The following is a 17,069-nucleotide window of genomic DNA, read 5'->3' on the forward strand; positions in this document are numbered from 1 at the left end:
TTTAGTAAAAGTGACAAATATTTTATGCTTAAGAATAATTGATGAAGTGGCTACAAAGCGGCGGTGCTTTCAGAACAGCAACAGCGAGACGCGGTCACGTCGAAGCAAGTTGGCCAGGTTGTTGAAATGGTTTTCGCCTGTGCATGGGTATGCGGCCAAAAGGACCCGACAAATAATAAAGCGCTAAATCATAGCCACGCTTAGTACTTTCAACTGCCACCCCGAAAATGAAAGCAGGGCAAAAACTTGGCCAGGCTGGAGAATGGCTGTCAGTTAGCTCATATGTCCTTACGTAGGCCAAACGAATGTGTGTGTGGCAAATAAAAACAGGCAGCGCCGGATATTACGACATATTGCTCCGTACACACAAAAATTGCGCCAAGGATTATGGCACTACATTACAGGACTCGCAGCAGCGGTCCATCCGCAGAATCCCATTCCCGCGCATGCCTTGCATATGAATGATGGGCACCATTTAATCATTGTCTATGACTCCAACACCTCGCTTCCCAGGATTCCAGGATCACCCTACTTATGTGTGGGTGTTTGGATTGCCCCTCCTGTTCGCCTGTTTGTTTGTGTGCTGCGCTTGACATGTCCTTAGGTCTGTTTGTCCTGAAATTTAACGCAGAATAGTGTAGGAGCTGCTTTCGGCTTTAAGTTATGTACTCGGTAACAACTATACCGCGCGGGCATTATCCTGGACAAACAGAGGGTCTCTCGGGAACTGACGTTAATGCAAACAAGTCAGACTAATCCACAAAATTAATTTGATTTCGGTTAATGGATGGTATATCCAAGACACGATGATCAAGATGTCATCTTTGGCGTATTTCCATTTTCCTTTTGCTGAAAATATTTAAAGATAGCACAATTCCGCTGTTGAATAAAACTGTTTTTCTTTCTATCCCAAGCCAAATTTCAATTTGCAGCATATGCAGATTAGCATCCATTTACTTGGCTACATTTTTGCGCCCTTTTAACAAACAATTATTTGCCATGAATAAATTAGCAGGACTTGGCGACCCCTCTCGCCGCCCTCGTCCCACTAATGCTGATCAATTTAAAAGAAGTAATAACATTTAAAATTCAAATGCAAACACACAGCGTGGGGCGGCGGCAAAAAATTGATCTAATAAAAGTGGGCGAAGTCGTAGGCTAAAGCCTTGAGACACCGCACATATGCAGAGGAGCAGGAATGCCAGCCTTCAGGATGTTGGAGAGGGTGGGTCTTAAAAGCGGTGGAGGAGCAGTAACCGCGTTGTCTGCCTGTGCCGGCACTTAGATGCCCATTATGCCTGCGGGCCATAGACAGCGACAACGACAACTTGGCCGGAGTAGTCGGCGGAGCAGGGGGAAATGGAGCTGGAGGCCTGGTGGCAGGACAAAACAAAAAGTGCCTTCAGCACATCTATGGTATATGCGAAATTAATTGTCTGTTTGTTGCCAACAAATTTGAATTTAAACCGCATGCAGGGCGATCCCGCAGCATTGAGAGCAGCTACACAGTCAGAAATAATTCAATTTAGCTGCAGCAGTCTAAAATAAATTATTGTATTAGCAGGAAGCCTAATATAGAACTAGTAGTTATGTTTTATATTTTATAATATTATAACAATTATCCATTGGACATAAGTCCGGTGTAACCTTTATAACAAATGTACGGTTGATTTTACTAGTAATGCCAATTCTTCCTTAACTGAGTTTTCTATCAGTGCAAAAACAGCTGAGATGTGTGAAATGTAAGCGGCATTCAAGCGGGGAAACGTCGCCAGCTCCACTCCCGCATCGCATCTCGGCCAAATCCTCCGCTGTCTGCCCGACGACTCCTACTCCCACCGCCACTCCGATTCCAGTTGGCTGTTCCTGTTTTGGTCCTTTGCGCCTCGCAGTGACTGCTCCTTGTTGTTGCCGTGTGGGTGCGTTTGTTTGCTTACGAAACAACTTGAAGTTGTTGGCCCTAAGTTGCTAGTAGCTGTTGTGGCTGTCGCTCGTAGGTTCTTGCTCCGTTTCACAGTTGGCCGTGCGGTTTGCTAACTGCGCCGAAAAGTTGGAGGCCCTCCCAGCAGCGGCTTGTGTTGAGTCTGAGTCTGGGGCAGGAATAAAGTTTCCCACGCAATGTGCCGGCAATTGTCTGGCCGAAGGTCCCTTTATCCTGCAGGACACCATCACACGGGGGGAGCAAATTAATTGCTGCTGTTTTCGGCGCTTATTTGTCTTTGAAATTTGTTTCATGCCAGCAACTGGACCCCGGAATGTCCTGCCCGCTGCTCTATCCTGCAAAGTCCTGCGCTGCTTGGCTTTCTTTTTTCCCTTGGTTCCTCGCTTGTTGTGCTGTGTGTTTGCCTCTTGCCTATTTGCTATTTAAATTTAATTTGCATTACTTAAAGAATTTAAAAAGCGAAAATTCCTCATGCGTAATGCGACGAGAACTGCCTGTGTTTTCCTCCTTGCTTTCGGTTTCTTTTGAGCAGCTTTTCTGCTTGAACATTTTTATTTACTTGCGGCGGTCCTCTGGCAATTTCTGTTTATTTTCGGCAAGTTTATACGGCCGGACCAGGAATACTTGCTGCTATAGTTTGCTTTTTTATGGTGCACCATATCTTAAATTGTTGAAATTGCTGACCCCGCTCGCACCACTTTGCTGACCCAAGATTGCGCATACGCACCATTGGCCACTGCACAAGCAACCCTTGGCCGTCGTTCGTCTGGGCACTAAATTGCATATTACCGCAAAATCAATTTACATTCCTAAACTGATTTTCTGAGCTCTCCCACGCGACGACCCTGTGTGCGGTAGGAAAAAGATTAAATTAAAATTATGCTGCTGGATCGCCGACCTCCAATTAGAACGGCAATGCGACACTTCCCACATTCCCTGCAACTGGCAACCAACCCAGATCTCATATGGGAATCGCTTTCTGCTCTGCCAATTAACCCGTTCTGCCTTCTGCTAAAGTTGCGTTAAGTAAAAAGTTTTAAAGTTTTATGGATTCAAAGCGGTTGCACTTGATGAATCCGCACTCAAAGAATTTAATTTGCGAGTCGTTTTTGCGCTTTGTGATTTATAGAAATTAAATAAGAACTTTCGTAAAGTTCGGCTCAAAATGTTTTGATTATTCCCCGGTAAATATATGTCCCTCATATTATTATTGTTTGCAAAGTTTTTACAGCCTGCTTAGAGCCACGCGCAGTGGAAGTATCAACAAATGTTTGATGGCTTGGAGTTAATTTCCGAAAATAGTTGGGTCTTGTGCTTATATGGCTCAAAAGTTGTTAATGTTGTTGACTATAGTAAAGTTATATGTTTATGCTTATTTTTCACCTCGAAACTTCTCATTAACATCGCGTACTAAACATACTGTTAACTATTAGTTTTCCTATCATATGTGAGTAGAAATTTCTCAAGAAATATATATAATAAATAATCTATAAAATTTAAAAATTCTTTGAACCAATTTATGGAACTTTAGAGGTCCAATGAATGGTTTTTTGGTTGGGTTTAAGTTGAACTATACCCCGTCTTATATTGCGATTCCTTCCACCGTTCAACCACAATGGGTTAAGTGGACGGCTGGCCGCCATTTTTGTTCGCCAAGTAGCGACCAGAGCACGTAGACAGGTGCTTGGAATGGTGGGGCACATGGCTCATATCCTGGCAGCGATTTCACTTTCACTCCGTGTGCGTTCCTTGTCCTCGTGTCCTGGTGTCCTGGCATTCCGGCATTCTGGTGCTCCGGCGTCCTTGGCCCGTTCACGTCGTCGGGCCATTTAAGCCTTAAGCAGGCCACTTAGTGGCGCGGACATAAATCTGTGCACCAAATCCGAGCAATTAAATGCATCGTAATTTAGCCCGGTCCGGAGCACCCTTCTCCAACTCCGCGGCCCGAAACCTCTTTAGTGTGCAATTAAGTAGAAGTACGCAGACCGATTTCCCAGCCACGCCTGCTGCTCACACACGTGTAATAATCTGTGCCGTGAGCTTTTGCCATTTTGTTTCGCATTTTGCCATGCTCCACAATTCCTTATTAATTGACGCAAATTTATGTATTTGCCACGCGTTATTGCTGCGCCCCATAAGAAATTAAAAAGTATAAACAAACGCGTTTGGTTTTCGGGAGGAGAGTCCTGCGGAAAGGAGCACCACCACCAACAGCCCCATAAAGCACACAAAGCGTATCGGAATGGGATGAGAATCCAATGGCAAGATGAGGCGGAGACAAACAACAAACGCATTTTTATGGCACTCGGCAATTAGAGGAGGCAACAGGAAGTGGGCGTGGCACTGCCTCCCCGAGGCATTCTGTAATAATTTGTGTGCTTTTTATTTGAACTTTGATATCCAAGCAAGCATCAATGAACCTTAATACTCTTAAGAGAACGGAAATCATGAGGGCGGAAACTAATAAATTTATAAATTAAAAATATATTTCAATGGTCCTCTTTAACTGGATTAAAAATAATACCATTACCTAAATTATTTTATACATCAAATGTTTTGTATGGTTTAAAACCATGCCAAAAGAAAATGGCATATGTTAAGATATTTTTTTATACTGTTAATAAATTAGGAAAGTACATACGTAGAAAATGTTCGTACTTTTATAGTTGCAGATTATGCTCGAATAATAGGGCTTTCTTAAGAATTTCGCCCATAAGCCCACACCTTTAATAGGGCATCATCCATTCGTCCGTAGATTTTTTTGGATTGTCCACCCACTTTGGCCGTAATATTAAGCTAACGTCGGCCGCTCGTTGTTGGCCGCTGTTATGGCCCCGTTCGGATGTTGGCTATTAGAGGACCATTAAATAATTGCTGGCAATTCCAGAACAACACAGAACAGAGGAGGCAACAACATTTTTGTGCTTAGCTTTGCTCTGGTTTCTTTTTATTAAAGGCATCTAATTGCAGGCAATTTGTGGGGCTGAAATGGTCAAAGTGGTTGCGAAACTTTAAAAAGCAACATCAACTCTCGTTTAATAAACACACACAAACCGAGAGTGGCCGAGAGGGAAAAAGCGGCAATAGGCGTATTAACAAGGCCCGCACAAACACCGACATAATCGTAATAAAGTTAGCAGGAGCAACGGACAAACCGCACACGTGGCCCCCATATAGATGGACCAACTGACAGGGATTCGGACTTGAAAGCGGAAGGCGCTGGGGAGTGGGACCTCACCCTAGTGGCAAATCTCATGGCCGAAAAGCCCGACCGAAAACCAAAAACCAAACCCCAATGGAGAAGCTTCTGCATGGGACCCAAAAACGGGGGAAATTCCAACCGCAAAACAGTGCAAAAACCGAACAACAAAATGCAGTAGCAGCAACTGCAAATACTGCAAAACTCTCAAATTGCCATCGCAGTTGCGAAACTTGTCTGCTGCATTTTGGCTAAAGCTGTGAAATTAATTAAATAATATTTATACGTTGTAAGAATTTATTAAGCCAAAGGATGGCCACGTTCATATGTGTGCACATAGTTCCGTGCCCAACAAGGTGTGAAACTTCGCCTTACGGTGCCGCAGACAAAATCCAACACTCAGACACACACTCCGAGAATTGTTAACTTAATTGTTAACTGTTAGATGAAGAGGGAGGATCTCGAAGAGAAGTGAAGGGGTTTTTTTGGGCCGGGAACTAGACAATATTGTACGTTTAGGAGCTCCTCTAATTGTTGTTGTTCCTGCAGCACAAATTGCAAATGAACACGAAAGTGGAAAAGTTACCCATTCCAACGCGGCGTATACGTAACATTCAACTCTTGCGCCAATAAATAGTGCTTAGAATTTAATCGGCCAAATTGAAGTGAACTTAGTTTTGCTGCTTAATTGATCTGATTTACAAATTGCGTGGAAGTCATGCACTTGGTGTAGTCTAAATAGGTAGTTACATAGTTTTTATTGTCGAATTAAGTATTTAATGATTGAATTTCATGAGTTTGAGGAACAACCCAATCATTTCAACCAAATTCCTAAAGCTTAAGTACGTGCTGAACTGAACTGCGGTTCACTTAAAGAAGCAAAACTTGAAACGTCCAAACAAAAATTCCATCTCCCTTGCGGTTTTGGGCACTGGTTTGCTGGCTTGCAAAATTTACTAATCTGCATGTTGTTCGGATTCCCTGCTCCCATTTCTTTCGTTGAAGTTTAAATTTCCGACCTGAATTTCCTCCAGCAAGCGCGCCGTTAAAACTTACTACCTTAAAGTGCGTAATGAAGCCCTGTGCTTGAGTAATTCAAGTTTCCTGGTTGCCAAAATGTTTTATTCTCCTTTCAATTCCACGAAATTTAGCTTGCATTTTGCACATTCGCCAGGTTCGGGCATCCTGCAGCAGGACTGCTGCTCCTGTTTTGCAGTTTCCTTTTGTTTTGCCTTAGCTTTTTTAGCAAAAATTATCGTAAAAGAATTTTACCTGAGCTACGTGACTGCTGAACTTAATATCCGTTTGTCATAAGCGCTTCTAATGCTCGCCGAGTGGCACACACGTATATGGCCATGACCGTACATGTATAGGTACATCCTTGCACTTAGCTGGCACACACACACCTGTACTCTTTTGACGGGGGCACGTACAACAGCCTGCCGGATTCGCTGACGGGGAGGGAAATGAGGTGGTGCGGATCCCAAGGACTCCAGATACGATCTCCAGGAAGGAACTGTAAACTTGCTATGCGCTCTATGGCAAAACAAAAGCTAGCGACATTTTCAGCTAAATTAAGTATTTTTAGTATTTTTGGAACTTGTCTGCCAGTTGTGTCCTGCACTGTTTTGTGATTCTACAGAGAGAAAAATTCTTACTCTTATGATTTTATCAGGCTTTAAATATAGATTATTATAGCATAAGGAACATAATTAATGTTACAAATATAAATTGCATGAAATAGTTTTGATAGAAGAGTAATTAGATTCGATCGTTCTTTATAGCATATATACTAACTAGTAGCTGTCATAGTTATTGACTAAATATGACTGTTTCTTCTCCGTGTTTCGCACTCGATTTCTTCACAGTTTGCAGTTCGCTGCTGTTTTTGTTGCCTGGCAATGCATGCGAAAACTTCGCAAGTAGATTTTTGAAAGGTTTCTGGATCCGGAGCGGCGCTTTAATTGCATTTCGCTGCGTTGCCTTCGTTGCCGGCGTCTTGTTGACCCGGCTATCCAGCTCGCTGCTACTTGCCTTCCAAGTTCCATTCCAATCCTGGTTGGGCTCCTTTAAATAATGCAGCGCATTGTCTGAACTGCAGGTGGATGCGCCACGCCTCTAAAATGCCGGCCATAAAAGCGTCCCTCTACACAGATATATAGTCTATTTACTCGCCTTGCTCAATTTTTATGACATAAAAGCACCGAGACTGCCATTAAAGAAAAGTGTAGCACGCTTCTTGGCGCAGAAATGGCCACGGAGATTTTTTCCTCGAACAACTCGCGAGCAGCAAGAAATTTTCCAACACATTTGGCTGCCGAATGGGGTTTGAGCAGTAAACATATATATATATATATCTTGGGAATCGGTTTGTTTTGGCCAACTCGGCTGCTGGCCCTTTCGCCAGAGTCATTTTCATTTTCGTTTTCATTCTGCCATTGCTGTTGTCCTTGGGCAAATAATTTCACTGATAAAGGATTTTCAACGCATCTTATGCTCGCTGTTTGCACTTTCGCAATATGTTTGCCGGCAGTTTGTTTTTGCTCACTGGCCAAGAAATATATAATATGAACATCCATAAACAGTTGCAATTGAAATAATAGCTCTGGAATTCTTTATTGGCTGCTGTTTAAGTAATTTAATATTTCTGGAATTTTTGCTGCCAAAGAAAAGAGCACTCATAGCTGAAATAAACTTCTTTTACTTCTTTTTCCTATTCTGGGATACGTGCAACCAAATTAAGAAATGTTTCTGTATCCACAGAATTTTCTTAATTAAGAAGTCGATTTTGACTTTTCCCTGCCTTAAAATAAATATATCTACTGCTATTCTTCTGATTCACATTGTATGCGCCTGAAAAGAAGTCTACGGATGCGCCTGTAAGTAGTTTACGCGCATTTAAAAGGACGAAGTAATAGGGACGAGAGATGCAGGAGTCTTGGGAAAAGCTGCCAAGACAAAGGAGTCCGGGATTTGGGTGGAAGGACTCGATGCCAGGACAAGGAAATGAATGTTTCGCAGGCCGGCGAGACGTGCAACTGCAACAACAAGAGCAGCAGCTGCAGTAAATGTTGTTGCTGCAACTACCTCTTGCTGCACTTTGTTTGCCCTCTTTTTTGTTGCAACTGCTATTGTTGCTGTTGCTGCTGCTCAATGGGCATTGTTTGCTCGTTTCACAGGCAAAATGAAAGTCAAATCAACTCGTGCATTTCTAATGCGAATTTATATGTTTCAACCCGGCGCTGCCATCAAAATAGCAACTGCTTTCTGACATGTCCGGCTAGTAAAATTTGTGCCCTTATTGAAATGAGCCAAAATGTACACAATGTTTACTGTGGACCCAATAATGTTGCAGTTGTAAACGGGCCAACATGCACTGGCAAAAAATACTTTACTCATTACATAAATCTGATGTAGTAGTATGTATGTGCCAAACTTATCATTCTAACTATGAATGATTTCTATACAATATTAAATATTTACAGCTATGTAAAATTGTGCTGTGAAGAATAAAGTTGTGCTAATATTCAGAAATGCAAAATCCCGTTGTCCTAGTGCAATATTTTGCTCAATGTGCAGCTTGGGATCGAAATCGCAATTGCAATCGAAATCCGTGTACGTTTACGTATCTCAATCCCTGCTCAGCCACTATAATTTCTTTCTTGCAGCTTTTCCCGCTTTTCCGGACCCTCGGAGTCCGAGTTTCCTCGGCAGATTGCCAGACTCCCTCGGAGTCTCGAGTCAATTTGTCAGCTTGTCAGCACATCGGAGGAGTGCCTGGGAAAATGAGAAAGCTCACATAGCCACGGCCATGGCTTGCTTTTGTTACTCATTTATTTTGATTTGTTTACCATTGCAATTTATATTTCTTCGTCTCGCTCAGGGAAGGGTGAAGGGCAGGGGGGTGGAGATGGGGAAAGCGTGCAGAGCAATAAAATTAAGCTCGGATTTATTGACCCATTTCAGTTTGACTTGCTGCCATTTCCCTTAACCCCTCCCCTTCGGCACTCTTTGTTATGCATGGCAACTAAATTAAAATGTTTTGACTAATCCCGACAAGTTACTCTTTTAATTACTTTTTCTTCTCAAATGAACAAAGCCGCATGGGGCAAAAGGATTCCCCAAGGACTTGGAGTCGCACGACTTTGCAATAACCCAATTTCACTTTGTTTACATTTTGCCAGGTTCGATTTTTATTTAATTTGCAAACTAACCGAGAAAGCCAGAAACTGAACAAAAATTTATCCAATTTAAGAGTGGATTTTGAACTTAACAATATTTTTACCCACTTGGCTTGGCTACTTGCATACTGCAACGAAATTAAGTTCGAGAGATGCGCAGCTCTGGCGTATTTGCTTTGTTTAAGCTATCTCTGTGTATTTTGTTTTATTTTTTTTTTAAGTTTGGCATTTTTCCAAGATGTACCTAGACGAAAGGCAATTAAATAAATGAAGGCTTTTGCATGCGCTTGGCTTGTCAAATTTGGGATTTATTTGCTCCTCCTTCAGTGTCCCTTTTTCGGGAGCGTATTACAAGCAGTCGAGCATCGCATCCAACTACTAAAGGCGTTAATTAAATATTTTGGCTCAAAGACAAGGCGGCAACCAATTACAATGGTCGACAACTGCGCGACTTCGCAACGACAATGGTAGTGTGATTCTCAACAAAAACCTCGTTAAGTGGCAGACCAAAAAGAACAACTAGGAGCTACAGTTAGAACAAATTTGCTAATCAATAGTGATAGGAATTATAAAGTGGCTTGTGAAACTGTAGCCAGTTGTACAAGCATTACTTCCTTCAACTCTTTAGTAAAATAAAATAATTTAAATATAATATACTACCCAGTAAACTCTTTCCAGTGCAGAACAGCTTGAGTTCACTGACAAGTGTTGAATGCCAACAGAGCTACCTTTTCCACACAGGACCACTCGAGCTATATCCATCCGATCCCAATCCACTTGCCATTGTTGCTGTTTTGCATGGCAAACTATTTCGAATGAAGGGGCTAATGCGATTAGCAAATCGATGGATTGTCGATTGAAATTCAAGTGGCTGTCGCAATTAATTAATTTCATTGTTCGCAGGAGCGAGTTTCCTGATCGCGGCGACAAGCTGGCAGGTGTTTATTCGATCCCCATTTGGGTTCAGAGTGCACCGACTGAGCTCCCCCCGAATCTCAGATTCCCAAGCCGATGACACTCATTAACATAAAACGCAAAAGGTGGTCGCAACCCATAAAGCCAGATCACTTTTCGCACTCATTAAAACGGCGTTGGCTTTTTTGTGTGTCGGGGGGTTCACTGTCCGGATGTCTTATCTTTTGCTTATTTTTTTGAAGGGGGAGGGGGAGCATGGGAATGCGGTATTTCGTTGGGTTATCAACCCATTTTAATGCTGACGTCAGCAGCGGCACTTGAATTTCGGGGCGACACAAGTAAACCCTTTTCGCTTCAAATGTAATCTATTATCTTAATTCCAACACAAATTGTTTGCATCCAGCCGCGTCCGCGTCTTGGCCGCGGTGGCATTCGTCCTTGTGCGGGCTCTTAACCCGGCCAACGAAAATAAAAGCCCATTTACAAGCCCACTGCCACAGTCAAGGACTTGAGCTTGAGCCTGAGCCGGCTGGCAATTCAAATGCCAGGACACAAGGACATGGCAAGCGCTGAAAAGCAAAGCTTATCGGCCGCAACGTAAATCACCCAATTTACCATAAATAAAGATATGTACATATTGTCAGTCGTTTTTGGAGGGCGGAATGGTTGGCTTTTCGGTGGTTTCGGGTGGCATTTTGGTGGCGATGCGGCCTGCAACCACAAGCGTGGCCACCGCCAGAAACCAAAAACCAAAAGAGCCGAAACAAAACACCTTATCGCGGGCAGGCACATCTTTAAGTGGCTGTCAACGGAAGTGGTTGGTGTGGGTGGTGGTGGTGCCACAAAGATGGGTATTGGGTGGGTGGTGCCATGATAGTGCGACAAGGACCAGGGCCACTACACCATTTGGCCGAACATAAATCTGCATGAACTGAAGCGAGTGAAGAAGTGAAGGTGCTGCCGGGGAGATAAATACATAAATAGCCATTCAGTCAATGGCGAAGGATTCCCCGAATTACGCGCTATAATAGCTTAAGTGCTGCATAAATAAACGCAAATAACAATAAGCTAAAGTTCTTAGGAAATCACAAATCTGAAATTGACAGTAATCAAAACTTCAAGTAACTCCTTTCGTTGGAAGTTTACCGACAATGCGAAAGATTTAAGAGGTTTTGATGGTTTTAAATCTTTAAAAACTATGTTATTTTAAGTTAATAGGATGAGCTTTCTAATCATTTAATAATCTATCTATTAAAGCAATTTTATTACTAAAAAACTTAACCAAGAAAATATCCGAATCTGGCTATAAGCTCATGCTGATGCCAACTCTGGGGCACTCGTTGTCTACCGCATTTGATCCAAGCCAAATCCCCTTTGGTTCTTGGCTATTACTCTCATGATCAGGCACCAGTTGGATGGGAATGTGGGCGTGGGTGGGGCGATGGGGATGTGGCTGTGGCAGCTGTGGGAGTGGGAGGCCACTCCGCATCTTGGCCAGGGCTTGCCAGTTTTAGATTTACTTTACAAAAGCAACATTTTGCCAGTTGCGACACGCCACTCACCAGTGTCACCATCTAACCGGCTTGCCATCTACTCTTTTGCAGGCACATCAAATGGAGTGGGAGGAGCAGGACTAGGACCAGGACCAGGAGGAATATCTGGAGGAGAAGCACCAGCACCAGCAACAGCAGCGGCAACAGCAGCAGCAACCCAAAAGACGACAGCAGCAAATCGCGATTATGACGATGATGACGAGCACAACGACAAGGATGAGAGTCACGACAACAAACCCAACGACTTGGCTGAAAGGGAACAGGACAGGGAAGGGGATAAGGAGCAGGGTCGGGCTGGTGAGCTGGGGACTTCGAGGCAGGAGAAGAAGGATGCTGGTGGAAAGCCTGCGGCAAGTCAAAAGCGTGCAGCACAAACGACACAATCGCGAAATCCCATCAGACGGGCGCACAGTGAACGGCATTTGTCGACCGCGCCCCTGGCCGCCCACGGCCACGCCTCTTCCGCCTGCGCCGCTGGTAGAAACTGCCACTCCGTCCCGATGACTCCGCCAGCCAGTGGGCCACAGAATGTCATTTTAAATTTTAAGGACACAATGGCGCTGCGCATAAAAAGCAACCGCAGCGACTCGAGAGATTTATTTCAAAGGCGGCCCACGGAGCCACCGCCACCTCCGCCTCCCAAAGGAGCAGGCAAAGGATTAGAGCCGCTGCCACATGAAATCAATAAGTCGCCTCTATCGCCCCAAAGGACGGTGGTGCGGGTGGCTCCGTTCAAGCCGCAGCAGCAGCAGGTGGGTGGTAGTTGTGATGGCTTCACCCACGAGGTGCATCGCCTCAAGATCTCCCACAGCGAGGAGGATACGGATTTCAGCGTGGAGCTCCGCCGCAGGCCCAATCTATTCCTTTCCTCACCCGGCGACGAGGATGCGGCTCCCAAGAAGACCTCCATTCTGATTAGCGGCGATGATTGCTACTCCACGATGAACCTGAGTGCAGATACCGCACAGCCGCTGTACCAATCCTCCGTGGTGGTGAATAGCCACTCGGCCACGAGTGTTTGCATCAGCGTAAGTAGTGCCGAGGAGCAGGAGCAGGAACTGAATCAGTTGAACACTCTGCGCAGCCAGCAGATGGGAATGGGCATAGCCATTATACCAATTCGAGGAGCCAACGAGGTGAACCTTCAGAGATCGGTCTCCTGCATCTCCTCCACTTCGAGTAGCTCCACCTCCAGCAGCAGCAGCTCCAGTGGACGGGGAAGAACCCTTATTCGCTTGGATTACGATAGGGAAAGGAAGGGATCTGCTACTAGTAGTACTCCCATCAACACGCCCCCTGTCATAAGTTCCACGCCAGCTACACCACCGCCCACGGACTCTCCGATTGAAAACGCAAATCCCTTGGTTCCCCACGAGACGGAGCTCTTGAAGATTCTTCGCAATCCCGTGGAGGCAGTGAAACTTAACCTGGTACCACATGTGTGTGGCTTGCGAGCTCCTACTCGTGAAAGTGGGAAATCCAAGAAAATTCAGGAAGAGGAGGTGTCAGGTACCCCCATCAAGGATCCCGGTTTCATAGCCAAGCTCCTGCAGGATCCCATGCTGGGTCAGGTGGCGGAGGGACTGGAGACCGAGACTGTGGCGGAACTCATTGAGAACTCACTGCAGAGACTACAGCAAGCCCGCAGGGGAATCGACATGAGCGGCACCAAAGACCACCACGACATGAATCGCCTGATCAGCGCCTCGCTACAGCGCATCCGCCTGGAGAGACAGCCGGCGACACCTGGAATAAGTGCAACCAAAGAGGAGGACCGCCTGTCCAATCGGGGCAGCATCAGTTCCGCCAACAGCTTCGCCTCTGCCCACAACTACGAGCTCTTCGATTTCGATGGCGGAGCTGGTGGCAATGATTCTGATTGCTATCAGAGCTGCTCCAGCGAATTGACTGCCTCTGGTATCTTGGAGGAGGATTCAGTGAGTCCTATCAAAGATCCCGAAACTGAACTGGATGCAGCCACGCGTGCCAAGTTCTATCAGCTCTTGGTGGATGCAACTCTGGCGGAGATCGAGCACTCAACGCACATGGACCAGACTTTGGGAACTGACAGTGAACATCACTACGAGTCGATTCGGCACAGTGGAGATCCCATTTACGAGGAAATCCATGAGGTTCCACCGCCCCTGCCACTATCAGCTCCACCGCTCAATGACGCAGAGTTGGACAAGAAGGCTGCTCGATCCATCTTCGAGGGAGCCTCTAAGTACGATATACTATCTTATTTGGTTGATGCCAAGGAACGGGGTTTGGCCAGGGAAGAAAGCTTTGATTATGGTAACAATCCGAAGATTATAGAGGAAGAAGCTGCTGATACCCTAAGTGACTTGGATAAGCGACAGGCGGAGGAGCGGGAGAGGGAAAGGGACAGTGGACAGAGCAGCATGAGTTCCTTATCGCCACCACCCCACAATTTCATCTGTGGAGGAGGAGGAAAGTCATCCGGAAGCGATGTAGAACGGCAGGACTCAGGAGTTGGCTCGGAAACAAGTAAGACATCCCGTAGCAAGTACCAGGCCACTCCGACTGTACTCCACCTGTGCGAGGATTGCGACGGAGCCGTGGAAATGCAGGTGGGCGATAATGGAGTCCTCTATGCCCCACTGGTCTGCAGGAAGTGCGGTAAGAAGCGCGTGGAACGCAAGGAGATCATCACGGAGATCGTGGAGACGGAGGAGAAGTACGGCAGGGATCTACAGATCATACTGGAGGAGTTCTGCCACCCCATGCTGGTGGCCGGCCTGCTCACCCAGGAGCAGCTCTCCGCGATCTTCCTGAACACGGAAGATCTGCTCGAGAACAACCAGACGCTGGCCGAGCGTATGCGCGACGCCCTGGACATGTCCCTGGAGCAGGGCGACGACGACCTGCTGACGGTGAACATAGGGCGCATCTTTCTCGACTTCACCCAGATGCTGCACGCCTTCGAGAGCTACTGCGTCCGCCAGGCGGGCGCTAGTCTGCTGCTGGCCAATCTCGAGAAGGAGAAGGAGCTGCTGCGCATCTTCCTCAAGGTCTCGCAGATGGAAAACGCCGTACTGCGGCGCATGAATCTCAACTCGTTTTTGATGGTAAGTCCTTTTAAAAAACTCCAATGAGTCAAATTTGAAAACTTAATGCCATTTTGCACTAGGTTCCCGTTCAGCGCGTTACGAAGTATCCCCTTTTACTGGCCCGTCTGTACAAGGTCACACCCTCCCACCTCGAAGGTCGCGAACTGTTGAAGCAAGCCCAGGAGAAGATCGAGCTGCACCTGAACCACATCAACCAGGAGGCCAAGGATGTGCCTACCAAGCTGTGGCGCCGTATCAGCTCCTCCAGTCCGAACAGACGTGCCTCCTGCGAGATCGACATGATCAACATCAAGTTGCGCAAAATGGCCATCGATGTTTTGGAGTGGAATCACGACGAGGTGCGATTCGCCATGGAAGGGCGACTCCTGTACACTCAGCCCACGGACAGCAACTGGAAGAAGGCCCGCACCATCAAGTTGACCCCGGTCAATGCTCTTTTGGTTACCAACGGCAAGGTAAGTGGAGGCGTTTATATATATTTTTAACAGGCTACAAATTGCCTTAAAAAGATATCTTAAATTATTATACATACTCTTTTTTTCCACCTTAGCCGACTTGGCCTGACTTTTCGTACCTCACTCCTTTTCTTTGGCTCGCTTGAGCAACTCTTGATTCGCCTCCTTCAGGTCCTTTCCCCTGTTTTCCACTCCTTTTCCTCCGCCAGTCTGGGCCACATTTGACAGGCATCAAGAACGTTGGCTGTTTGACACGGGCCAAGATGGCAAAAGGCGATTGCTATTGCGATGGCGATGGCGATGCCAAGGCAATTAGCGAGTAACGCCATCCAGTTGCCTCCATGCGGCGGGAGCTGTCCGGAGCTGTCTCGTGCGATAAGAGATTTCAACAAATCAGAGGCGGGCCCATTGAACCGGCACCGCATCCTCATGCACATTCACATTCTGTCTTTTTCTCCAAATGAAAATTGCTTATCCCAGCAACTATCTCGGGTCCAAAAAACAAAACGATTTTAGCTAGGAAAATGAAAAAAAAAATGCGAGGGAAAGTGGCATCCTGCCAGGGGTTTTCGGATCGGAGGCGTAATCGTATGGCATACGGACGCAGTGCGTATGTCACAAGTTTTGTTTGGTTTTTCTGCTCCGATCGGGGTTTTTTATGTCCTCCGAGCGACCTGCTCTAAATTTCTAGCCCGTCCTCGACCGCCGACAATTGCTCAATCCCAGACCGGACACCAACTAGTTCGTTCGACTGTTCCCTTTACGTTTTTCCGAGCGCTGCTCCTGCGGCTCCAGTTGCTCCTTGGTACCGCTTCCTGCGGCAGTTTCTCGGGCTGACACGCTTTGTGCGTCTTTATCTAGGATAGTCCAAAGTCCACTGGAAAAAATCATATTAGTTTAGTACACTTATATTTTATATTGTAAGTTTCTTATTTATTTAGTATCTCGTCTTTTTATTACGATAAATATAAGACTGACATTGTATATTAAGGTTTTTGCATAATCTAAATAACACATTAAAAACTTTTCCCTAAAATTTCGAGCATGAAGACTACAATTTATTCTCTGGTCCCTGCTCATCCACTTTTAGATGTAATTTTGTTTAGTTTCGTTTTACACAATTTACAATTTTTTTCATATTCTTCTGTCTTTTCCATTGTCGCCGCTTTTGGTCCCTTTTTTTGTGGCACCACAACCAACACCCTCGCCATTGACGACAACTAAACCTGAAACAACGACAACCATACAACTACAACAACGACAAAAACAACAGCCAAGTGCCAATTACAGGGCAGAGAAGGCCATGTCGGAAAAACTGAATTTCCCGAAGCACACGGGCATCCGCGAGGCCTCCTTGCTGCTGGTGAAGGAAAAGTGCGGACGGTACACGCTGATCCGGGAGCCGCTCTATCTGGACAGATGTGTCGTGTGCAGCGAAGCGGATTGGGATGATTATTTCGAAGTGCAGGAAATTTCATCGAAGGACACATTCATATTCAAAGTGAGTACGAGCCGAAGTATCGGTATCGCCAGCAGTCAGAGGCCCTTTGTTTTCCACTCCAACTGGCCAGGCCAATTCAGTCCATGGTCCGTCGTAGTCCGTATTCCGTAGTTCTGTTCCCGTTGAGTTGGCGTTTGAATTAGTGAGCAACTGGCTTTTGACTGCACAACGCCCTGTGTCTGGGCTTCGTTAGTAAAGAGCTTAGTGTGGGAATGATAGTTTGTGTTTTTT

General features: G+C 45.7%; 1 protein-coding gene across 1 annotated transcript in view; it reads left to right on the forward strand.

Moving 5' to 3' along the window:
- LOC6610826 overlaps positions 1-17,069 on the forward strand; it is a 107,581-nt gene that overhangs the window by 88,615 nt on the left and 1,897 nt on the right. The window contains exons 7-9 of the mRNA XM_002035356.2: positions 11,842-14,879; positions 14,942-15,337; positions 16,611-16,838. Of these exons, the coding sequence (XP_002035392.2) occupies positions 11,842-14,879; positions 14,942-15,337; positions 16,611-16,838 (3,662 nt within the window). The remainder of the gene's footprint in view (positions 1-11,841; positions 14,880-14,941; positions 15,338-16,610; positions 16,839-17,069) is intronic.

Source organism: Drosophila sechellia, chromosome 3L (assembly GCF_004382195.2).
Source record: "Drosophila sechellia strain sech25 chromosome 3L, ASM438219v1, whole genome shotgun sequence".
In the NCBI taxonomy this organism is placed as follows: Eukaryota; Metazoa; Arthropoda; class Insecta; order Diptera; family Drosophilidae; genus Drosophila; species Drosophila sechellia.